A 24,559-nucleotide genomic window follows, 5' to 3' on the forward strand; every position below is an offset into this window, starting at 1 on the left:
CCTCAGAAGGGGGTTCTTGCCCTGTGGGGCCAAAGAGCCCTCACCCCAGAGACAGACTTTTCCCCACAGCAGTGGAGGGCCTTGCCCTGACCACAGGCCCTCTGCCCCTAGGCTGGTATCCTGGGGATGTTCCCAGGTTCCACAGTGGCGTTACCTGGGCCTGGTGAAAGGGCTCCAGGTGGTTCTCTAGAGCAGGGAACCACGGCACAAAAGAGCCCCTGCCCAGCAGGGTGGGCATGAATCGCCCTCCAAGGATCCAAGCTTTGCTGACATCAGACCCTGGTGACGCCCTGAGATATCCATCCTGAACCACCTTGGCTAACCTCAGTGGGGGGAGGAGGGGGATGGTGAGGGGGACTCAGGATAGAGATGGGAAGCCATAGGTCAGGTCCCTCCAGTAAAATGACCTGCCCCGAGTCATACTTTGATGGCAAACCTGACTACACCAGCTGGAGTGGCGTCTCTACAAGGAAGTAGGATTAACCAACCTAATGTAATGGACCCTCTTAAAGCTGGGGCGAAATAATATGAACTAAGCTGCCCAGAACCCAAAGTTAACAAAGCAAAGTAGGGAGTGTGTGTTTGGGATGGGAGGGCACGGTGGGAGGCACGGGGTGAGGCAGGCCCATGCAGTTTAAGGATCAAGCCCCAGCCCTCAGGGCAGGCCCCAGCAGCTCCCACAGGCAGAGACACACGCCCAGGCCTAAAAGCTTATCGGTCAAGTTACGGCGAAGGTGCAGCTAAGACCTCAAATCCCTCTCCAAAGTCAGGGGCTTAGAGCTTGCCAGAAATTTCAAGGTAGCTATTCAAAGCTTCAGGTTTCTCATTTTGTTAACTTCCTCTGATTATCAATAGATAGCTCTGGTCAGAAAGGTTGGAGCAAAACTTAGCCTCAGTAGATCCTTGGGAGGCAAAGGCCCCTAGAAATTCACAGGTCCCGCATTCCAAACATCAGGGAAGATTAACACTGTCTTGCAACCAAGCCTCCCCACCAGGGTCCTAGCAATGCCTTGTCTAGCAGCCCCTACTGAGCTCCTTGTGGGGGACAGACTTATACAACCACCCCAGGGATCCTGAAGGCGGGGTTGGGTTTTTGCACTTCTTTGCCCCAAAGGCAAACCACACTGAATGGCAAATGTGTGCAAAGGAGCCTCCCAGGCCTCCCAAGCGGAGCAGTGAATTCGGATAAGGAGCTGCAGAATTACAAAGGGGTGAGGACTTTGTCCTGGAGGTATGCTTAATTGATGTGTAATCTAACTGGGAAGGCCAAACCCCAGACACCAGTCAAAAAGGAAAACAAATTGCTGAAGTGATGGCCCTAAAAGACAAACTAATGTGTTAAAAATGGAGGGAAGGAGGGGTCAGGGGCAGTGCCCCAGCCATTCAGGTTAAATTTTCTCTGGACAGATAAGATCCAGCTGTGGTTTCAGGAGGAGATGGACCTGGAACGCCAGCAGTGTGCAGTAAAGCGCGAGCCTAATGGGCACAATGGAACAGCTCATGGGTTGGGGGGCTGGAGGGAGTCTGGGGCCTGCACCATCTCCTACACCTAATTTTTTAAAAAAATTTATTCTATTAAAGATTGTATTTATTCACGAGAGACACAGAGAGAGAGAGAGAGGCAGAGACACAGGCAGAGGGAGAAGCAGGCTCCATGCACGGAGCCCGATGGGGGACTCGATCCAGGTTCTCCAGGATCACGCCCTGGGTCCAAGGCAGACCGACTCCCAACCACTGAGCTACCCAGGCTTGCGGACTTGCTTTATTTTTAATTTATTTTTATTGTTTTGTTTTTTTTAAAGATTCCTTAAAAATTATTTTTAAGTCATCTCTACACCCCAGGGTGGGGGTCGGGGGCTCAGACTTCATAACGCCGAGATGAGGGTCGCATGCACCCTCCCCCCCCGGGCCCCCCGCCCAGCCCCCCGCCCAGCCCGACTTGCTTTACCGCCCGGGGCAGCGGCTCACAGCAAGGGAACTCCCACTCCGGGCGTGCCTAACAACCATCTGCAAATGCAAAGCGATTCCTGGAAGAGGCGAGCGCAGGACCTGCTTCTCCGGGACCCCATCGTCTCCTAGAGGGTCCCCCCAAGCAGAACTGAGAGGTCTCCGCCGGACACTCAGAGCTGACGCTGGGCTCAGGCCGGTCAGAGCCGGGTCACCCCGCCCAGATCCCCTCGGGCACCCGCTCGGGGGCCCCCCGGGGCTTCCAGGAAGAGTCCGGGACGGAATCCCCCGCCCTGGGGGCGCAGAGCCCCCCTCGCTCCCCGGGGCCGGGAAGCAGGGGCGAGGGTGCGGGGAGCACTGGCTCCTGGTCGCCGCTGGGGCTCCCCGGGACCCCTCCGGCCCGCCCCCCCCCGACCTCCGCGCCCCGGGCCGCCCCACCCGGGCTCCCACGGGCTCACCCTCGCACATTTGAACCGAGGAGGCCGAGCGGCCGGGCGGGGCTCGCAGATGCCATTGGCTGCGGCGGCGGCGTGACATCAGCGCGGAGGGCGCGGGAGGGAGGGCGCGGGAGGGGCCTGGGAGGGGAGTGTCCCGGAGGCTCGCCGCCCTGCGCGCCCGAGCAGAGGGAAGCCGACCCCGGCGCTGACATGGGCCTCCAGCCCCGCGCCCGCCCGCAGCCCACGGAGGGGACAGCGCAGCCGCGCCGGCCGGGCGCCAGCATCTCCGGGGACCCAGGTAAGCGACCGCCGCCCGCGCCCTGCGAGGCCTGGGGAGTGGGGGGGGTCGAGGCCTCGGGGGCGGGGGGAGGGCGCGGAGACGCCCCCGGTGCAAGGGCCTGCGGGGGCGCGCGCGGGTGCTGGGGACCCGGAGCCGCGCACCCCGCGTCCGAGCCGGGCGGGCTTTGGGAGGAGGGTGGCCGAGAGCCGGGGAGCCGCGCGCAGCCTCGATTCCCTCTCCCCAGGCTGGGATCCGGCGTCCGGATGGGTGGGACGGGGTGGGGGTCCCCGGGCTTCAGATTGGGGTGCGCGCCGGGCGGCCGGGGCGGCCAGGGCGCAGCGCTCGGGGCGCGCCGCCCGCCGTGTCCGCGAGGGGGGCGTGTGTGCGCACAGAGTTCTCCATGAATAAGAGCCGAATGCTTCGCCCGTAGCGGCGGAGGCGTGCACACACTCGCTGTCGTACACACGCCGCGGCACACGCCACCCAGTGTCACCCGGGCCGGGGAGACACGAAGGAGGGAGGGCGCCGCCTGGAAGGGACGGGCCGAGGAAACAAATGAAGCCCCGCGCCTCCCTACCCCCCCTCAGCCGCCCCCCGGAGCCCTGGAGCCCTGGAGGCCGCGGGGTGGGGCGCAGCCGGGCGGGCGGCCGGGGAGGGGGCCACGCGGGGGTGGGCGCGCAGGGTGCGCCCGCGGCCAAGCGCTCCCGGCCCCCCCGGGTTAAGGGTTTAATCACCCGCTTGGGGCGGTGGAGCGGCGGCCGCCTCCTGGCTCCGCCCCCGGCCGGGGGGTCCACCCTGCCCCCCTCCCCGCGTGCCCGGGGCGTCCCCCACCGGTGCCCTGCGGGGTGCGCGCCGGCGCCGGGGCGTCGGGGCTGGAGGGCCGCGGCCCGGAGGGCTTCCCGGGGGAGGACCGAGCCCGAGCCGCGGGTGTGCGCGCGCGTGTGCGTGCGCGCGTGCGTGTGTGTGTGTGTGTGTGTGTGTGTCCGCGCGGCGGGGGGAGGGGTGCCCTGCTAACTCAAACCAGATTCCTGGTGTTTCCCGGAGAGATACTGCAGGCCGGGCTCTGGAAGTTTTCTTCCTGCCCCTGGGAGAATGGAGGGGAAATACAATGCTTTTTCTTTTCTTGTCGCCCCTTGCGATCTGACCGGCTCCCACGCCCTCGGCTGCATCCAGCGCGCCTATTCTTCGCCCGTGTGTATCAGAGCAGCTGAATGGGGGGGGGGGTAGGGACCCCGAGCCTCTGAAGCCTGCTTGCAGCTCTCCAGGGGGTTCGTGGTGCCGGAGGGAGGCTGGCCCTCATCCTTACCCCCAGCGGCCATCTGGACCAGAGAGCTCCCCCCCCACCCCGTGCAGCCAGCGTAAACAATGAGGGGCCCAGTTGCAGGAGGGCCTCCTACAATGCAACTTCTTCGCACAGTCTGGGTTTCTAATAACTCCCCGCCGCCTCCGCCCCCTTTCCGAGGCTGGGGTGGAGGAGGGGGACCACCAGCAGGATGGACTGAATTTTAAGAGAACAAAGAACAGGGCACAAAGGAAGGGGAAGCCGAGCTGTGGATTTTCCCCCCCAGAAATGGGGAGTTGGCTGGACCAAGGCTGGGCCCGTGGAGGCCTCTAGGTGGCTCCAAGGCTCCCCCCACCCCGGGAGCAATATTGGGGCATCCCCTGGAGTCTCCCCGAGGCTTCATCCCTGTGGGGTAGCCGGGACCCTGCTGCCAGTGTGGGGGTGCCATGTGGGCTCCAGGTTTCATCAGCTGCCCCGTGTGAGCTGCCCATGTGACTCTCTGATTAGTGTGGTTTATCTCCTCCAAATGTGGACTTTGCCCCTCCACTCCTGAAGACAGCGGCTCCTTCCCACAGCGGGGGCTTTGGTGAACCTGGGGAGGTGCCCCAGTGGCTTCTGGTCTTCTCAGGGGTCCTGGCGACCTGCACGGGGACTGGGAGTGGGCTGGTGTGGCACCGTGAGTCTTCTCCCGGGAGGTGGTGGTTTGGGTGAAGCCCAGGCCCTCTTGTGTGTCTCCCTGAGCTCACAGACTCCTGCTCATTGAAGAGCCAATCAATGTTCACGTTAAGCTCCCCAGCTCAGGCCTCCACTTGGAACATTCCTCCCGTTATCTGGGGTTTCTGCTTTTTCCTCCCTTGACCCCTGTTTTTTTTTCCCCCTTCGTTTCCCTCTTACACATGCCCACCCACTGATGCTCGCCCCAATCACATGGGCATATCCAAATCTGCTTCTGTCCCGCTGCCTCTTGGAGACCGACCGCCTGTCCAGCCCTCACAGCACTGGAGCCCGCAGAGTCCCAAGTGAACAAGAGTCTTATCTACAAAGTGGGGTGGGAAGGCCCCCCGGGCAGATGTTGACCTGGGAGAGGAATCTTCGATCCTTCTTGACAAGTCAGGCACTTTCCCAGAAGGGCCTCAGATTGGCCCTGGTTCAAGGATTCCAACCCCCTCCACCTTTGGAGCGGTTGATTGATTTCTGTGGCCGGGACAGGCTGTGCCCAGGTGTGGCAGGCAGGCTGATACTGGCCAGCCTCGCTTGTCTGCCTTCTCTCTCTCCCACCCAGCCTTTCTCCCCTTCTCTGGCTTGGGTGGGTGGGAGTGCAGAGCCGAGGGCTGCTGCCGGGGCAGCGTCTCCAGCTTCCCTGGGCTGGACGGTCCAGAGGCTCCGAGGAGTTTGGCCCTAGGTGGGGAGCAAGGAGTCCAGCCCAGAACAGGATCTGGGTTGATGCCAGAGATAAGGCCTGGGGGCGGAGGGACTTGCGCAATCTTGCCCTGGAAGCTGGGAGTGGAATGACCGAGGCTTAGGTCTTCTGACCTATGTCCTGGAGGCTTTTCCTCAATCTTGGGAAAAAGGACCAAACCTTGGAGCCAGCTGGCAGTGTCCCGAAGGCCTGCTCTCGCGAAGACTTCCGGGGTGCTCTGGGGGAGGACAGACCTGTGCCAGGCCTCTCCGGACTGGGAAGCAGATGGTCATGCCGGGAGGGACTGTGTGTGTGTGTGTGTGTGTGTGTGTGTGTGTGTCTGGATGGGGCCCTTGTCTGCTCGCAGTACGTGGTGAAGGAAGTCGAAGCTGTTAGATTCCCACATTCCCACTCAGCGTGTCCTCGAAGCTCCGGTTTAAAATACGCCCCTTGTGAAGCCTTGGGCCTCCTTCCAGAAATGTACATCAGCGTCTCCCCCGGGCACTGCCAGCTTGCAGCCCGGGGCTCCATGCCAGGGTGGCGAGCGCTGGCATCCAGACCCCTCCTCCTCCAGGTGCAGGGGCATCGGAAGCCGAGGAAGGGTCTCCCTTCTGGGGAGGGCGAGGGCAGCTTGGGGCTCCTTCACGAAGGTGGGCTTACACTCCTGACCCCGCCTGGAAGACGCCGCTCGGCCCTGCTGGCCTTCACCTTCACCTTCACCCCAGGAGCAAGAGGCAGCTGTGAGGCAGCAGCGCCAGGGCAAGAAACAGCCTGTCCGGCTCAGCCAGGTCCGCTCAGGCTACCCTGGCCTAGCGGGGGGGGGGGGGGGGGGGGGCCTCCTGGGAGAGCCCCCAGGTGCTCTTTACACCTGCGTCTATGCCCTCCTTTCAGTGACCGAATGTGGGCTGCAGACTCCAGCTTCAGGTCTTTCCCAGGGTGACAGTGAAGCTGAGCTCTTCTGTTCTGTGCTCCTCCGGACCCCCGGGGGGTCCACTCTCTCTAGCCCTTGACCCCGAAGCATCGAAAGGGGATTAGTGCCCCTTGGCTGGGAGAACAGGAAAGGAGCCTTCTCTGGGCTTCACTACAACTTCTACACCTCTATTGAGAGTCGCAATAGGTCTAAAAAGAACCTGGCAATATTTTATGGGGGGGCAGAGCATGTGGAGGTTTGGGGCCTTATTTGTGGACATCCAGAGTGCCCCAGATTCCTGAGTTATCCAGCCCTCATCCTCAAGAGGAAGGGCAGGAGTTCTTTTATCTCATCTTCGCCTCACACCTGCCCCTTTATATCAAGCTGAAATCAGAAAGCACTTAAGTCCTGAGAGAAGCCAGGCTCTTCCATCCTGTGTCACTATAGGTCAGGAAGGGAGGAAGTCAGATGAGAATAGAAAAACGAGTCTCAAGTTGCTGGACCTCCCGCTGGTGGGGACTGCAGTCTATCCCTGGGCCTCAGAAACTTGGAGGACCCCTACCCGTGCAACATTTCATCCTGGGACACCCCCCTCTGCCCCCTGCCCCGGGTCAGCTCTGGAGCCTTTTGGATTGGGTATCGTCAGCTGGACACTGGAGGTTGGTGTCCTAGGTTCATAAATGTGTCCTCTTGAACTGGGCCAGAGTATCTGGGCCAGAGTATCTGTCCCTGGGGGTGCTGGAAATTTCCTCCTGCCTCTCCAGGTAGACACAGGGCATCCACTGAGAGAAAGAACAAACATGTTACAGCGTCTTCCTCACACAAGTGTGAGCGCACACCTCTTGTGCTTGGCCTATGTGAGCATATTCAATCCTCACAGTAGTGCTAGGAAGTACCTAGTGTTACTGATCACCTGGAAAGCTAGAAGCTAGTGAGGAAACAGGCCCATGTACCACGCCCCGTGCAGCCAGGCTGTGGGGAGTCTGGGGAGTCTGGCTCTGGGGTCCATGCTCTTCACCTCCACCCTGCGTGCTCCGGCAGGGCCAAGACTGGGTCTAGATCGGTCTGCTCCCTCTGGGGAGCCCAGCCTCCTTTCTCCCCCCACCATGCTCAGCTGGGCACCCTACTCTCAGGAGAAGGGAAGTGAAACCATGCAGGGCCAGGGCCCAGCAGATCTGATTTCAGGCCCAGCTGCTTCTTTCTAAGGCGCTGGGGCAGCTGGGAGGAGCAGCAGGGCCACTCCCAGGTGAGGGCCACCTGACCTGCCTGCGCTGGGGCAGAGGGCCCCCCCCCTCCTCTCTCCGGGCGCTTCCCTCTGTGATGGCCTCCGGGTGTCCATCCGTCTGTCCTCTGTCCGTCTATCCGGTGGCAGGCAGGGGGAAACACGTCTCCAGGAAGAGACCTGTAAACAAGCCAAGTTGCTGAATACCCTTGAGTCACTAATGCTTCATCTTCTTGACTCCTTGTGGCTTCCTGTCACCCCCCCCCACCCCCCGGGTCACGGGTCATGCCTTCTCTTTCTTTCCAGGGCTGTCTTAACTCCCAGGTGGTGAGGGGGCTTCCTTCTTCTCCCTCCCCTGGCCCCAAGCACATGGTTCTGGAATTAGGAGGTTGGTGGATATGGAGATAAAGGGGAGGAAGCCTGGTACGGAGAGTGGTCTGTTCCCAGCCCTGCAGGAGCCGGCTTCCCAGCAGGATGGGGCTTCTGGTGGTGGGTCTGTGTTTCCCAGGATTTATCTGTACTTTTCTCTGGCACAGTGGGAAAGACCCTGTAACCTGAAATTCTCTGTAGAACTGTGTATCCTCGGGGTGTCATTGCGTCTAGAACCCTTGGATCTCAGAGACTGGGGCCCCAGCAGTGCTTATGACCCTGCCTGGCACACCTTCAGTGCACTGGGAAAAACCTAGGGTCCAGAATCAGGTGGATCATGAGGCCCTTCTCTCAGCTTTGTTCTTAGCAAGTGTGTGACTTGGGAAAGACCTGGTAACTCTTATATTCAGTCTTCTTATCTGCAAGATTGGGATGATGATAACTCAGTGGGATTGTGGGATGGTATTATTACTTGTTTTAAATATATATATATCTATATTTTAAAGATTTTATTTATTTATTCATGAAAGACACACACACACACACACACACACACGCACACACACAGAGGCAGAGACACAGGCAGAGGGAGAAGCAGGCTCCATGCCAGGAGTCCGATGTGGGACTCAATCCCGGGTCTCCAGGATCACGCCCTGAGCCAAAGGCAAGCCCTAAACCGCTGAGCCACCCAGGGATCCCCTATATATATATTTATAAAGGCAGTTTAGTCAAGACAAAGCAGCTGCTTGGTGCAGACTAAAAACTCAGTGATGTGAGCTGAGCTCCCTTTTTCATACTTCCTGTGACCCAAGGTCGAGGAAGGGCCTGTCCACCTACAATCAGCAGGTCAGGGCTAGGATGTCACTGCCCACAGAGTAGGTTCCCAGGCACTAGCCTGAGTTGTCACACAGTTCCCTTGGTTACTTACAAGTCAGTGAGTGAGGTTGGACAGCTGCTTCCAGGTTTTCCTGCAGTTAAAGGGTAAATGATCTAAGCTATAGTGTGTTTTCCCTGCTGTAACTCAGACCGGCTAAATTACTGGCTTCATTTTCTTATAAACTGTAAGAACTATAAATTTTCTAAAATGAACGAGAATCCCTGTGAATCCAGTGGTGAGCGTCATGACTTGCAGAGATCCCTCTAGAACAGCACGGCCCGTGGAATACTGGGCTTGCCGCATTTGTTAACTTTCAGTTCTCCGATGGCCACATTTTAAAAACTAGACAGGTGAAATTAATTTTAATATGTTTTATTTAACACAATACATAATCCAGATGATTGCCATTTCACCACATAATCATAAAAAATTAATGAGGTGTTTTACATTATCCTACAAAGTCTTCAAAATCCGGTGTGTGTTTTCCACCTTATAGTACATTTTCATTTGGATGCTAAATTGCACACATGCTTAATCTGAATTTGAATCTCCTAAAATTTAGAGTTGAAAAAATAGATTTGTCTACTCAGGTATGTTTTAAGCATAAGTTTTCCAATAACCGCATCAAGCATCAACCTTGAAGTATAAAATTTTATTTATTTCTTTGTTGAGTACTTATTTTAAGATTTATTTATGTATTCATGAGAGACATAACACAGAGAGAGAGAGAGGCAGAGACACAGGCAGAGGGAGAAGCAGGCTCTTCGCAGGAGCCAGATCCAGAATTTGATCCCGGATCCCAGGATCACGACCTGAGCTGAAGGCAGCCGCCCAACTGCGGAGCCACCCAGGCATCCCTAAGTTTAAATATTCAAAATAAAATAAAGGAGTGAGTCGCTTAGTGACACTAGCCACATTTCCAGCACTCAGCAGCCCTGCTTGGCTAGCAGCAGCTACTGTATTGGATGCCTGAGGTTTAGAATATTACTGTCAAGTGCCAGGCACAGAGATGCTTCCTGTCAGCAGTATTATTCTGTATTATATTGGCAATTGTAGCAAATGTAACAAGATAAGAATAAGGAATGTAGGAGACAGAATTATTATTAGTTGCAAATGATGGGCTTGTCTGTTTTCAAGGCCAAAAAGGATTCAACAGTAACATGGATTTGAGTGTCCGAGACAGTGTAAGTTGAGTAGGGCGGAAATTAAATATACATAAATTAAAAAAAACAAAACAAAACAAAACTGTAGCTTCCCCACTTACCAGCTATAACAGACAGAAAATACAGCTAAGGAAAAGCAAGAAGAAGCAGAACCTGCTTAGAACAACAGGCCATAAAATGACCCAGAATAAACATGAAAAGGACCAACCATGTGCCACTTGGCAGGAAGAAAACCCACAACATTTAATGGAGAGTATCCAGAAGACTTGATGTGGTGATCAACTATATTCTTCCCAAATTAATTTCTTACTTCCTTTCAATTCCAACAGAATCCCACTAGGATTTCTTTCGGGACTTAGGTTTTTAACGTCTGCCTGGAAGAGTAACAATATTAGGGGGAAACAAACCGAGAACACTTTAGGGGGAAAAAAAGTTAAGTAGGGACATTGCCCTACTAGATACTCAAAAGTGTTTTACAGAGTGGCAGTGTAGACCTGGTTTAAGAATCAACAGACTCATGAACCCAAAGGAGAGTCTGGAAATAGATTTGTGAGTGGGAGGTATCTGTGTAGAAAGAATTTAATATCCGGTGAAGGTAACATTTAATGCTGTCACCCACATTTTATAACAGTCCTATATGGAATCGGTAACTGACATTATTGTTGTATTTTAATTGTTTTTCTATTTTAAATAACCCACAATCTACTTTGTTGTATTTCCTTCTAGTATCTTTCTCTATGAATAGTTGTTCATTATTGTATTACCTGGTAGTTGTAGAGGAAGGGACTATTTTCATACTCTTAGAAGTAGGAGAGGTCTTTGCTTCCTATTGTGAAAGCCACAAACCATGAAACAAATCTGGTAAAAATTCATAAGTACTCCAAAGAAAGCAAAATCGCCCCAGTGTAAACGGGTGTATGATAAATTGGCAGGAATGTTTGCAAAACGTGATGATAAAAAAAATCAATTGCTTTAACATTTTTGAAAAGTCCTAGAAATCCACTGAAAAGATAAAAAGCCCCTTCCCCCAGAAAAATGGGCAACCGATTTCAGCAAGCAATTCCCAAGAGAAAGGATAACAGGTTTTTTTGTGTGTGTGTGTGTGTGTGTGTGTGTTTTTTAATTTTATTTATTTAGGATAGTCACAGAGAGAGAGAGAGAGAGGCAGAGACACAGGAGGAGGGAGAAGCAGGCTCCATGCACCGGGAGCCCAACGTGGGATTCGATCCCGGGTCTCCAGGATCGCGCCCTGGGCCAAAGGCAGGTGCCAAACTGCTGCGCCACTCAGGGATCCCTGTGTTTTTTTTTTTTGTTTTGTTTTTTTGGATAACAGGTTTTTAACACTCATCCTCCTCAATAATGAAAGAAATGCAAATCACAAGTTTGGGAGTGTGCTGGTTGTTGTGTTTTTGTTGTTTCTAACTAAAGAAGATGTAACACTAGGTATTGGACACAATTGCCCTGTGTTGGTGGAACTGTAACTTGGTAGAAACTTCTGGGGAACAAGTTAACAATAAGAAACAACAGTAATTTAACTCACTTATATGTATCCTTCGGAAATAAGGACTTGCGCCAACTTAGTGAGAAGGATTTTGTGCCAACTTAGCTAGAAGGATTTTTGTTGCAGAGCTCAGACAAAAGGGGAACGACCTGGCGTTTGTTAGAGGCCCGCTGGATTTAGGAATTGAGTACTTACTTTAAAATAACTTGATTTAAAATTTATTAACAGGGGATCCCTGTGTGGCTCAGCGGTTTGGCGCCTGCCTTTGGCCCGGGGCGCGATCCTGGAGTCCCGGGATCGAGTCCCACATCGGGCTCCCGGCATGGAGCCTGCTTCTCCCTCCTCCTGTGTCTCTGCCTCTCTCTCTCTCTATGTCTATCATAAATAAATAAATCTTTAAAAAATAAAAATAAATAAAATAAAATTTATTAACACTGAAATATTTTCACCCAAATGTGAACAGTGTGATTGCTGTTCCCACCTGCGGTGGAAGATACTGCTCGTATCCTAGAGGAGAAAATGCCTACACCTGTGCTAATCAGTAGAAGCAGTTTGCAAGTTTCATATATTATTTCCATTCTTTTTTTAAAAATATTTTGTTTATTTATTCATGAGAGACACAGAGTGATGCAGAGAGTAAGGCAGAGACACAGGCAGAGGGAGAAGCAGGCTCCATGCACGGACCCCGACGTGGGACTCAATCTCCGGTCTCCAGGATCAGGCCCTGGGCTGAAGGTGGCGCTAAACCGCTGAGCCACCCAGGCTGCCCTATCATTTCCATTCTTAATCACTACATTTGATTTATTTATTTTTAAAGATTTTTTTGAATTTATTTTTGAGAGAGAGAGAATGAGCAGGGGGAAGGGCAGAGGGAGAAGCAGGCTCCCCACTGATTGAGGAAACCCGATGCAGGACTTGATCCCAGGACCCTGGGATCATGACCTGAGCTGAAGGCAGATGCTTAAACCAGCTGAGCCACCGAGGGGCCCCAATAAATACATTTTAAAAATTGAAAAGAGATAGGTGAAATTAGCATATCATTTAACCCAATATAGATTAAAAATATCATCTGGGTTTTTGGATTTTTGTTTGTTTGTTTGTTCGTTTGTTTTTAGGTAGAGAGCTGTAGGGAGGGGGAGCAGAGGGAGAGCTAGAATTCCAAGCAGACTCCGGGCCCAATGTGGGGCCCAGTGGGGCTGGATCCCATGACCCTGAGATCATGACCTGAGCCTAAACGAAGAGTTGGACTCTGAAACTGATGGAACCAAACAGGCACCCCAGCCCCAAAATATTATCATTTTAACATGTCATCAACAGCAAAATATTAATGAGCTGTTTTTTCTTTTTCATTCTAAATCTTTGAAGTCCATTGTATATTTCACCCCTTAGCACCTGTGGATTTGGACTCCCCACATTTCAGAGGCTCTGTAGCCACAAAAGGCCGGTGCTGCCACATTGGACGGTAGAGCTGTAAATTATTTAATAACCCCTAGAAAGCCAGCAGAAGGTGTAAGTCACTGAGAAGTCCTGGTGTGGAGTGTGTGGAGATCGCACGTGAACCCTGCTTTGGCAAGAGCCTGGTGTCCTGATGAGCTGGGCCGGGCTCACCCCGCTCCCCACTTCCCCAGCAGGGATTCCTGGGGGAAAGCAGGTATTGAAACGGGGCCTTGCTCACTTTCCCTTTCTTCCAGGAAGCAGGGAATGGCTATCTCCAGGAAATGGGATCTGCCCAGGCGTGGCAGCTGGGCAGTGGCACCCTTGGGTCAATGAGCCTCAGTGGGATGGGCAGCCAAGCAGGGGTGCTGGCGCAAGTACAGGGCACCCAGCCTGGGTCGAGGTAGGTTCTGGTCTTCCTTCTTGGTGGCTGCAACTACCATGAAACACAAGATGGGGCCTAAAGCGGGGCGGGCATGAGAATTGCGGGAGGCAGGGCTCTGGGCTGAGCCCACTCCTGAACATGCCAGGGAAGTCCTGCTTCAGGGTGGTCCTCCCCACCCCCCAACTTCTCCCCTCCCAGGGAATCAGAACATGGGGAGGTTCCTCTGAGCAGGAAGCTGGAAGGAGATCCTGAGTGAGGAAGAGCCATCCCTGAGAGCAGATCTCTGATGGGAAGTCAATCCAAGTGAGTCTTGGTTCCAAGGGTCTTCCATTAGCAGCCTCCCCAATGCCATCCCACCCCCGTCTTCCACGGGCACATTCTTGACTGGGGATACCTGAATGGGCCGGGAGGCGTCACCTCATTCAGAAAACCATGTGTCTGAGGTCGGTCACACGGGTTCAAGTGGGTCGAAGTCACCATTTAGTAGCTATGAGAGTGATCCGTGTGGGGTGAGCCTCTCACCATCTGAGCCTGTTTCCCTTTCTGTAAAATGGGCACAGTCTTGACACCGTCCTTGCAGGGAGAGGGGCACAAGTTTCCCATGTCCTAGCACAATGCCTGGCATGCAGCAGACCCCAGGGGATGACGGTGTTGGTGCGTCTGCACATGACTTGATGCTGGATGGCTTGTGGGAGCACTGTGGGGCTGGCGGTCCTGCGGGACCCCAGCCTTCCTCGGGGCTCCCTTGCAGCCACCAGAAGAGCAGAGCTAGGGCTGTCCAAGCGGCAGAAGCAGAACCTTCACCTGCCCGGGGCATCTCGGATAGCATCCCACTGTGGGATCACCCGGGTGGGAGGCTGGCCTGCATCTCGGAGCTTTAGTGACGCTGGAGGTTGGCCAGTCTCCGGTGACGGTGCGGAGGGGATGAGGGATGATGGCTATCTTTCCCCTCCTGCTCGGTTGAGGAGGCTCAGGCGTCAGGAAGCAGCTGTTGGAGAGCAAGCTCTTTCGGGGGAGTCCTAATCTCCATGTCTCCCCCGATTCCAGGCTCCCCTGATTCCAGATTGCCCACCCTCTCCTCCCATGCGACCTAGAATAAAATGTGTCCGGCCTGGTGGGGAGGGAGGGAGGGAGGGAGGGAAGGAGGAAGGACAGACATCCATGGGATATTGGCACAGAGAGAGTGGACCCGGGACCCAAGCTCGGTGCCTTGTACTGAGCCTGAGAACCAGACTGTTCTGAGATGGTTTTAAAATTAACATCTTCTCCTTGAGCCTTTGATGCTTCGGGATATTATTATTATTATTAAAACAGCATTACCACATTAAAGGAAACAAACAGAATGCCTGTTTGCCTCTCAAGCCTGACGTAACTCCTCAGTGTCTCTGTGTGCCCTTTTGGCCCGTATTCGTGTAGACTTGTGATCACTGTGTATGAACAAGCATGAGCGCCGCCTGTTTTCTTCTTCCCACTTGATGCCATTTAGGCCAGAAGTGGCCCATGTGGCAGCCCGGTCTCCTTAGGTCACTTTCCATGCCTACGTGTCAGTCGATTGAGTTTCAAGGCTCTTCATCCTCCCAACCGTTTCCTTATTCTCGGCTCTTAGGTGGTTTCCAGCCTTTTGAGATTGTAAATAAGGCTTCTGTGCCTAGCTGGGTATGTGACTCCTTTCCTGCCTTTTTCTTTTTTTATAAGATTTTATTTATTTGTTCATGAGAAACACACAGAGAGGGAGGCAGCGACACAGGCAGAGGGAGAAGCAGGCTCCATGCAGGCAGCCCGACGTGGGACTCGATCCCAGGACTTCAGGATTGGGTCCTGAGCCAAAAGCAGAGCTCAACTGCTGAGCCACCCGGGCATCCCTCTTTTCCTGCTTTGAAATCCTCCCATAGGGTAGGCTTCCCGTGGTAGAGGTTGCTAAATCATACTCCTTTTGAAGCCGTTATTTGCAGAACGTGCCTTAGTGGCCGGTGCCCCAAGACCACACTCTCTGGGTCGTGTGTGGCTGTTTTAGTGGCTGGGGCCCTGGTATGAGAACAAAGGCCTGGCTCCCATCCATGACCGAAGGCAAGTCCCTTCATGTGGCTTCACCATCTCAGAGAGAGCGGTCATCCCATATACGCAGGGATTTTAAGGGGATACTTGATGCAGATACACGAGTGTACAGGAGGGGTAATGGTGATCCTTCATATTCCATCTTGGGCTTTTTTTTTTTTTTTTTTGTGGCTGTTCAGGCTCAGATTATTTTAAGACCGTACTTCCTGGGGCCCCTGGGTGGCTCAGTGGTTGAGCATCTGCCTTTGGCTCAGGGCTGATCCTGGAGTCCCGGGATTGAGTCCCACATAGGGCTCCCCATAGGGAGCCTGCTTCTCTCTCTGCCTGTGTCTCTGCCTCTTTCTGTGTATTTCTCATGAATAAATAAAATCTTTTTTTTTTTTAATAAATAAAATCTTAAGAAAAGAAAAGACGGTGCTTCTTAATCTCTTGGTGCAAACAGCACACTTTCAAATTTGAGGACTTCTGGCAGTGCGGGTGAAGGAAGTAAAAGATTCCACGTAGTCCTGAAGTCAGCTCAAACGGCAACAGCCTCCTGTGAGGTTCCTCCTGCAACACGTAGCAGCGTGGATGGAGTGTCCACACCGCTCTCCCATTCACGGAGCCGCCCGGCAGCCCCGTCCCGCTGTTGAAGGTAAACTCTCTTCTGCCTTCGCCGGGGCTTCTGATCTTTGCAGGGTAGCTGCCAAGTGCTCCAGGAGGCACCGAATCTTTCTCCGGCCACAAAAGCCCAAGTCCCTAAGCTCTTCTGGAGAGGAGCGGCCCGCGTTGCCCCAGGCTTCCCACACAGGCACTTCCCCCCTTGCTCCAGAGGGCAGTTTGGGCAAAGTTGAGCTCTTCTTGGTGGTGGGATGTTGGTCGCACCCCTGGGAGAAAGGTCGAGAGGCCAGCAGGTAAGACCTGCCACTGCAGAAGGCTTGGCATGGAGCCTGGAAGGCCTGCAGTCCCCTCTGATCCTGCCCTCTCTCCCCCGCCGTCCCCCCATCCCTCTCAGGCCCTCAGCAGCTCCTGGCATCCCTGCCTCCCAACATGCCCAAAAGGGGTTCCCCTCTGCCTGTCTCCGGGCCTCCTCCTCTTTGCCCTGAGCTCCTGCTTCCCCTCATCCATGCCTGCAGCACCAGCCGCCATGGAAACTTCCAGATGTGCAGATTGGGTGACTTCCCCGCTCAGGCACTGCCGTGGTTTCCTACTGTACCTAGGATGCCATCCGAACTCCTACCTGGCCTTCCAGGGAGGGCCTGTGGGGCCTGGCCCCCGGCCACTGGGTCTTCATTCTGTTCCTCGAACTCCATCAGCTTCTTCCCACCTCTGGGTGTTGCCATGTGCTGTTCGCTCTCTGGATTGCTCCTGACCTGCCTAGGTCCTTCCCGTCATTGGCTTCTCCGCTTCTTCCGTGGAAGGGCCTTCTGTCCCAGGCCCGTAACCCCCACACTTGCCTCCGTTTCCCCATTTCCCTCTCAACACCAAGGTCTGCGAGAGACCGTCTTACTTGGCGTGCATACAGCCCTCTTCCCCAGCCCCCCTGCGGATGTGCCCCGGGAGGGCCGGGGCTTGTCCACCTTGTGATTCTCGCCACCCTGTGTCTTCAGGGCCTAGAAGAGTGTGGGAAAATCGGTGGTTTTGCAGGAAGTCGATGAGTGAATGGAAGAATGAATGAATGAGTAAATGAACAAAGCCTCCTGTGGCCGTTCCAAGGCCCGACTGAGGTCACCCTTCACCAGACATCCCCTTCCGTTTGGCCACGTTGCTTGGGGCTGGCCCCGGGTGGATGTTACAGCAGCTCAGGGTTGCCGACGGAGGGGCAGCTGCCCGGGTCGGTGGCGATGCGGTGGGCGTCGAAGCGCGTGTCCTCTGAAGCAGGGTGAGCTGCAGGTCAGCTGCAGAAGTGGGAGGCCTGCCTTGCTGCCCCGGGAGAGCTTAGCTCTACGTCCTGCCTTGCTCAGACCACCAGGGCCCGGCCACTGCCTGGGTGTTTGGAGTGCATTTGTCCAGCCTGCCCTTCCGTCTGTCTGGTTGCCGCTGGGAGGCCAGTGTCTGGTCTGGGAGGCCAGTGCTCCGTGTACGGCATGCCGGGGAGGACGGGTGAGGGGTCCAGGCAAGGGCTGCCCCCTGGGGTCCCAGGAACAGGACTGAGCCAAGGACGTGGTAAGAGTAAACCAACCAGGGGGCCTGGCCTTCCGGGGAGGGCTCGCTGCTCCTGCCTTAAAGGAATGTTCTGTGGTTGGTGGGGTCAAGGGTAGAGGAGTCTGGCTCCATCACAGGCTGGGGAGAGTGAGGGAGAGCCACGAGTTCCTGCTCCGTGTTCCTTTGCTCTGCCAGGAAAGTGGGATATGGCTTCCGGGGTGGGGTGGGGGTGCTCCCCGCCCAGGGCAGGCTGTGGGGAGTGGCCGCCCTGTCATCAAGGCAGCCTATTTTAGCCACTTCCCCAGTGCTGAGTCATGGCACGTAGCAACGCCCCCTGCCAAACACACAGCTCTTTGGCACCGTCCCCTTCCTGGTGGGCTCTTGGGCCTCCTGACCTGCCCCCGGGACTGGGCCCGGGCCACCTGCTAGTCTTTAATCTCGGGATTCCTCACCCCCACGTTGCTGTGGGTTCAGAGCTTAGGGTTCTCACTGGCCCTGAAGCCTGGCCTGTCTGGTCTGAGCTCCAGGATTCCAGAAACCCAGACCTTGGCCCCGCTTCAGGGGTCCTTGCCGGGCAGTGGGATGGGTATGTAGGTGGCTCCACAGAGGCCCCAGCTCTCTCTCGAGACTTGCTCATGCTGGGTGTTGGAGGTGGCTTGGCTTTTTATAAGCCAGGAAGCCTCATTCCTGCCCCCAGGGAGTGAGACCAGAAGCAGCAGGTGGCACTGGCCAGACGCTGGCTTTCTCTCTGGGGTGTAGGGCCGAGCAGGGTGCTGGGGGGTCCTGCGTGGGGGCTGGCCTCTCCCCCCTGTTCTCCCGTTGTACCTGCCAGGATAGAAGGGGCGCTGATGGGATGATGGGACCCTCCGGTCCCGTAGTCGTGGTGGCCAGAGTACCAGGTCCCCGTGAGGGGCCGCGGGGCTCTCCACCAATGTGCCGCGGCCCTGGCAGCTGCGTCTGTGGTTCCCCTTTCTCTTCCCTGTGGGGAGCACGTCACAGGGGGAAACCACAGTGCTGGAAGTTGCTCATGCCCTACACTGAAGCCCTTAACGTAATTCTGGAAGTTCACGTCGTGTGTTCCCCCACCGGAAGGGAACCCCCAATGTCCCCTGGCTTGGCTCCCTTCTTTTTTTGTTTACCTGGTAAATAGTATCAGCTTTAGTTTCATAGCTGTGTTCTCAACCCCGGGCAATCTTGCACCCCCCGGGGGACGTTTGGCACTGGCACGTCTGGAGACATTTGAGGAAGCAGCCAGGCTCCTCCTCTTTCTGGACTCCTCTGGCCTGGAAGCAGGGAGGCGTGTCCCTTTGGTGATGGTAACTGATGAGGGACGCCACCCACCAAAGGCCACAGAAAGGTCTGGAGCTGGAGGAGAGAGAGCACTGGACCGGGAGACCAGCTTCTCACTCAGCCCTCCCCTTTTTGGGGCACAAAATGAGTCACTTTGCTTTAGTACACCTGTTTTCTGGGGCTACACTGGGTGTCCTCACCCCCACCCCCCCTCCCCCGGCCCCTGCCCAGCTCTTTGAGATCCCAGGACTCTGTGACTAGAGGCAGCAGCTGGGCCACAGGCAGGTGAAGATACGAGCCCTTTCCACCCTTGTCTCCCTGCCCCGGTGGCTGCAGGAGCTGAGGGATTCCCCAGTACCAAGGTGCTGGTGGGAACCGGGTTTGGTTTCCTTCTGTTCCTCACATGTCTGAAGCCTACTGCAGCCTCCCTTTCTCTTTGTTGGCCAAAGAGAGTTGCCCCTCAAAGGTTGGCCTGAGAGCCCGTGGCTGGCCCAGAGGGTCACATACGGTGTGACCCTCTTCTGAGCAGCGGCGAGGGATTGACCCTGAGGCCAGTACTTTCCATGTGTGTAGTTTAAGAGTCAGCAAACCCCGGCCCACGGGCCAAATCTGGCCCACAACTTGTTTTAATATATAAAGTTTTATTGGGACACAGCCACACCCTTTGTTGCTGCCTTCCTACTACAAAGACCGTAGCATCCACGAAGCCAAAAATCTGGAGTCTCTGGCCCTTTGTAGAAAATGTTGGCCAATCCTACGTGTTGGTCCAAATGTTGGTCTAGCTGTTCTTGTCTAATTGTTTAGAGGTTAGATCACGGGGCGTGGGCAGGAGAGGGAGGGTTCAGGTTAGGGGTCGGGGAAGCTAAGTCGCCTGAGGGTTTGATGGGGAGAAGGAGAAACGTGAGGAGGGAGAGCTGACTGCCTGTAGTGGGTCATCTCAAGGCCATCAGGAGCCCAGGTCACCTGTGTGGCAGGTCGGCCCCGGTGCCTGGCTCCTTACCACACGTCCTATAGAACTTTGTTTGCTGGAGTGACAAGCGTGTGACTGCCTGGGGCTGGCACGGGGTTGGGAGGGGCGGCACTTGCCGGTGGGGGCGCCATCAGACTGGGCGTCAGCAGCTGGACAGGGAGTGAGAGCCCTTGGAGGGGATGGGGGGTGGACAGTGGTGGTTGGAGGACACAGAGAGGTCGGGCTGGGAACCCTGGAGTGGTCTGTAGGCTTTAAGTGAAGCCAGCACTGCCGCTGCGCTGGGAGGGCAGGACGGGGGTATTTGAAGACCCAGGGCTAGATGGGCTTCAGTGGCCAACAGGCCCATCGGAACCCTCTGGAAGCTCAGAGTCCAGTGAGAAGATCACAGCCCAGGGGGCAGGAATAGAACGATGTAACGGTGCCTGCGGCAGAGGGGACACCCAGAGTGCTGCGAGACCAGAGGAGAGGTGGCTGAGAGGGCGTTGCCCAGAAGTGATGTCTCCGCCCAGGCCTGAAGGACGTTGGGCGAGCCAGGTGACAGGGAGTTCCAGCAGGGACCTGCATAGGTCCGGTCCTGGAGACCAGGAGGCAGAAGCTCAGGGGCTGGGGCAGAGTGCAAAGGTAGGGGGGGCGGGCGGCAAGGAATGGTATAGGGTTAAGGAGGGAGGCGAGGACTGGTCGCCAGATCAAGGGGTCTGCCCTGGGGACTCCCGGATGGGTTGTTTTAGATAAAAGGTGACGAATTGTCTAGAGAGGGATGAAAGGGGAAAAACGGAGATCTGCTGGGCTGGTGTCAGGGGCCAGGTGGGATGTGGTGGGCTAGCTCAGGGGGCAGCCCTGGGAGTGAGGAAGAAACCAGTGGCGTTCGTACCCATGCTCTGCAATGGGAAGGGTGGGCCTGCCATGAGGAGAGTTGAGAATTGCTGTCGGCCAGACTGGTGGCAACCCCACCGCACCCCTCACCTGCCCTCCTTGGCAGGTCCCTGCGCGTCTCCCCACCCTGCTCAGCCCTGCGCTACTCCTGGGGTTAGCATTGGGGGCAGGTCCCTCTGGAGGGGAAGGGGCTGGTTTGGCTCCATCTCGGCTCTTGCCGGGAGCTCTGCGGGTGGTACCTCGAGCTTCCAGATGGCCCAGGCTCTCCTGGGCTCCCCGGGTCTGCAGATCTCAGGGGCCAGACCATCCAGCCCCTGCCCTCTCGCCCCCCCTCACTATGAAAGAAATTGGGAGCCAGTTCTCTTCATCCCCAAGAGGCACCGTGCAGGTCTTCGGCAAAGAGCTTGGGCCTGCAGTGGGGAGAGAGGTGCAGGCAGGGTCCTCATTTATGGGACACCCAGCGAGGACCGGAAGGCAGGGGAGCTGGTTCTGTGGGTCCCAGTGACCCCACCCCAATCCTGATTCAGAAAGCGAGCCTGGCCGCCCACGTATCGTGGGGGTGCCGAGCAGCATCTCTCCAGAGCCCGTCCTGCTGGCTCCCCCGCCACTCTGTGGACTGTGACTCAGGTTGAGGTGTCCGCCTACTTCAGAGATTGAGGTCAGATGGCAGGAAGAACTTCCAGCGTGACTCCAGCCCGGCTGTCCAGCCCCGGACTGCCGCGTGGACTCTTTGCTGCACCTCCACATCCCTCAGTGGTCGGGTTCCCTCTGGCCGCATCCTGGTTGGGGGGCGAGGATGTTGACCTACTCCCAGGGGCAGGGAGAGTGTGTCTGTGGCTACCCGGACGCCACCTGGATTTGGGAAAAGCGCTCCCCTAACCTGGGTGCCTGTGCGTGAACAAAGAGGCAGGGTTATGACGCCGGTTGCCAGCTTGATTCGCAGTCGCTGGTCCTGGTGGGAGAGCTGAGGTTTGAGCAGCGGCCCCCTTGGCAGGTGGGCTGTCCCTGTGCCACCTGCCCAGGTTAACCCTTTGCCTGCTGTTCTCTTCTTGCAGCCCTATGATCTCCTGGTCACCCCGCCCACCTGCCGGACTTCATATCTGACCCCCGACCCGCCTGCTGCCTCCGGAGCCCCCCCGGCCCGCCCCCCAGCAAGATGCCCATCCTCAAGCAGCTGGTGTCCAGCTCGGTGCACTCCAAGCGCCGCTCCCGCGTGGACCTCACGGCCGAGATGATCAGCGCCCCTCTGGGCGACTTCCGGCACACCATGCACGTGGGCCGGGCGGGCGACGCCTTTGGGGACACGTCCTTCCTCAACAGCAAGGCCGGCGAGCTGGACGGTGAGTCCCTGGATGAGCAGGCCTCCTCCTCGTCCTCCAAACGCAGCCTCCTGTCCCGGAAGTTCCGGGGCAGCAAGCGGTCGCAGTCGGTGACCAGGGGGGACCGGGAGCAGAGGGACATGCTGGGCTCCCTGCGGGACTCGGCCTTGTTCGTCAAGAACGCCATGTCCCTGCCCCAGCTGAACGAGAAGGAGGCGGCCGAGAAGGGCTCGGGCAAGCTGCCCAAGAGCCTGTCGTCCAGCCCCGTGAAGAAGGCGAGCGCCGGGGAGGGCGGCCAGGAGGAGGCGGGCGAGGGGGAGCTCGGGCCCCGGCGGAACGGGGCCGCCGCGCCCCACTCCCCGGACCCCCTCCTGGACGAGCAGGCCTTCGGGGACCTGACGGAGCTGCCCGTCGTGCCCAAGGCCGGCCTGGGCCTCAAGCACGCCGAGTCCATCATGTCCTTCCACATTGACCTGGGGCCGTCTATGCTGGGCGACGTCCTGAGCATCATGGACAAGGAGGAGTGGGAAGCGGACGACGAGGACGGCGGTTACCGCGACGACGGGGACGCGGCCCTCAGCACCCTGGCGCCGGCTCCCCCGGGGGCCGCGGCGGCCGCGGCGATCCCTCCCCGGGCCAGGCCGGAGGGTGCGACAGGCCGGGACCTGCCCCAGGACGAGGGGTGGGCGGCGGCCCCCAGCCCCGGCTCGGCCCGCAGCGACGGCAGCCACACCACGCGGGACAGCAGCTCCCTGTCCAGCTGCACCTCGGGCGTCCTGGACGAGCACAGCCCCGCGTCCCGGGGACCCGACCGGGCCCGCGCCCCGCTGCCCCGGCAGCCCGACAAGGAGTTCTCCTTCATGGACGAGGAGGAGGACGAGGAGATCCGCGTGTGAAGGGCTCCGGCTCCCCCCGGCCCCCGGGCCACCGTCCCCTTCCCGGCCCCAGCAGACCCTGGACCTCCCGGCACCTCCTGGATGGACGGACGGACGGACGGACGGACAGATGAGAGGCGCTGGCCGGGGTTGCACGGTGCAGCCAGCCTCCCGAGCGCCGCGGGACAGGCAGGTGCTTGCGGGGGGACCCGCTGTCCCTCTCCTCTGCCCCGGCCTCAGATGGATGCCAGACATCAGCCCGGTTCCCTCCTGGTGCGGCGGCCCCTGCAGGTCGGCCCAGGGCGGGCCGGGTGCCACTGCCAAGGACACGTGGCTCGCCTTTCCCCTCTTGGCGTTTCTGCTGTGACTGTGGCCGTGTGGCAGGAGGAAGGGTGGCCACGGGCCCCGGCCCCTCCGTCCCTCGTCCCCGGCTCCCCTGGAGCAAAGCCGGACCGCATGTGTGCACTAAACGCAGCCCCTTCCCGGGGAAGAGAACGGGATGGGGAACGAAAGGAGGCCCCAGGCTTCTTGAATTTTCTAGAAGGGGCCCTTTCCAGGTTGACACTAGGAACAGGCTGGGCGCTCGCTCGGTCCCTATCGATTTGTTGGTTCTTGTCCTGTTTAAAGCCTTGCAGAGCAATGTCTGGAGCCGTGTTGGTCGGTCTGCCACCAGAAGCAAAATCGAATCCTCTTAGAAAACCTTTATACTAAGTGCTTCCAAACTTTATTTAGAACCATATGGGGTGGGTGTCCGTGCGTGTGTCTCCCTCCTCCCGCCCCATAGCTATTAACAGTCAAAGGCAGCCAGTGTAGAAAATTTCTGGAAGATGATTTAAAAAAAAAATAATAATAATAATATATCGTTCCTATGGAGGGATAAAGCTTTTTTGACTGAGTTACTGCCCCCATACACACACCCACTGACTACTCCCCCCTCCTTCAGGCCTTTGTCCCAGCAGGGCCCCCTCCCCCTATGTCCAAGCGCCCCGAGGGTATAGGGCTGCCAGATTTAGCAACCGAACAGAACTAGAATGCTGAGATAAATTAGAATATCAGGCACGCAAAGGATAATTTTTTTAGTATAAGTATGACCCGCGCCCTGTTTGGAACATACTTATGCTTTTTTAAAAAAAATGATTCTTTTGAAATTCGAATTTTAGTCTGGTCCCGTAGCCCTGCCCCAGGGGATGGAGTGGGAGCTTGTGTGTGTGTGTGTGTGTGTGTGTGTGTGTGTGCACGCGCCCCCAGGGTTAACTGGTGATGAGTGTCCTGCCCTGAGGACACGCTAAACCCACCTTCTGTCCTGTCCCCTCGACGCCAGTGTGGGGGAGGGGGCAGACGGAAGGACCCCAGGATCCAGCCCAGGGCCGGAGGGCGGAGCTACTCTAGCCTCCCAGATTTTCCCAGGTTCTGGTCCAGACACTAACTTAGTTCCTGAATCCAGTACCCCCACCCGCGACCCCATCGGTGCTGTTTCCAATAGTGTGGCTCCCACATAGGGGAGGAATCAGAAGGGGCTGTGTAGCCCCTGCCAGCTGCCCTTGAAACCCATTCAGACCGTGGTCAGTTCCAGATTCTAAACTGTATATTTTTTTCATGGTATTGTTAAAACAGTGAGGAAACATTAAAAAAAAACAAAAAAAAAAACAAAAAAAAACCTGGTGGCAAGCGTGGTGTATGTCTCTGCTTCTAGGGAGAGCTATTTTCAGATGTTGGATGGGGGGAGGGGGCGCGGGTGAGGTTGCAGACGGGGGTCCTGGGGCTGCTTCTGTGCCCAGTGGCTTCTCTCTCTGTCCCTTAGGGGCCCAGCCTCTGGAGGGACAAGAAGGCTCATGTGCGCATCCGCC

At 56.7% G+C, this 24,559-nt stretch overlaps 1 protein-coding gene across 2 annotated transcripts; it reads left to right on the forward strand.

The window, feature by feature from the left end:
* The first annotated feature begins 2,530 nt into the window (after positions 1–2,530).
* Positions 2,531–24,347, forward strand: CDC42EP4 (CDC42 effector protein 4). Of its 2 annotated transcripts, none has more exons than XM_038546716.1 (2): positions 2,531–2,682; positions 21,574–24,347. In XM_038546716.1, the coding sequence occupies exon 2, from the start codon at positions 21,675–21,677 to the stop codon at positions 22,731–22,733; it is 1,059 nt and encodes a 352-aa protein (XP_038402644.1). In that variant the 5' UTR covers positions 2,531–2,682; positions 21,574–21,674; the 3' UTR covers positions 22,734–24,347. The 2 variants fall into 2 exon arrangements, with proteins under 2 accessions (XP_038402644.1, XP_038402645.1); XM_038546717.1 differs by lacking the exon at positions 2,531–2,682 and adding an exon at positions 13,491–13,509.
* Positions 24,348–24,559: the final 212 nt, after the last annotated feature.

Source organism: Canis lupus, chromosome 9, assembly GCF_011100685.1.
Source record: "Canis lupus familiaris isolate Mischka breed German Shepherd chromosome 9, alternate assembly UU_Cfam_GSD_1.0, whole genome shotgun sequence".
In the NCBI taxonomy this organism is placed as follows: domain Eukaryota; kingdom Metazoa; phylum Chordata; class Mammalia; order Carnivora; family Canidae; genus Canis; species Canis lupus.